This window comes from Eimeria mitis, genomic scaffold, assembly GCF_000499745.2.
Source record: "Eimeria mitis Houghton genomic scaffold, Emh_scaff5355, whole genome shotgun sequence".
In the NCBI taxonomy this organism is placed as follows: domain Eukaryota; phylum Apicomplexa; class Conoidasida; order Eucoccidiorida; family Eimeriidae; genus Eimeria; species Eimeria mitis.
In genome coordinates, this window is record NW_013573632.1 from 860 (window position 1) to 1,112 (window position 253).

At 58.9% G+C, this 253-nt stretch overlaps 1 protein-coding gene across 1 annotated transcript in view; it reads right to left on the reverse strand.

Moving 5' to 3' along the window:
* The window catches only part of EMH_0081530 (uncharacterized protein), a gene marked incomplete at both ends in the record, with an annotated part of 498 nt that overhangs the window by 128 nt on the left and 117 nt on the right, over window positions 1-253 (reverse strand). The window contains one exon of the mRNA XM_013500396.1: window positions 1-251. Within this exon, the coding sequence (XP_013355850.1) occupies window positions 1-251 (251 nt within the window). The remainder of the gene's footprint in view (window positions 252-253) is intronic.

A 253-nucleotide genomic window follows, 5' to 3' on the forward strand; every position in this document is an offset into this window, starting at 1 on the left:
GAGCGGATGTCCTGCTGCTGCTGCTGCTGCTGCTGCTGTTGTCGTAGTTTTCGTCTCCGTCGGAGGAGGAATCCGCTTGGGCGTCTTCATAGTCAATGCTGCTGTCTTGCTGCTGCTGCTGCTGCTGCTGCTGCTGCTGCTGTTCTGTTGCTGCATCATCTGCATCCTGTGCATCTGAATTGCTGCTGCTGCTGCTGCTGCTGCTGCTGTTGCTGCTGCTGGCTGCTGCTGTGTATTGACGGGGCGTCGCGCC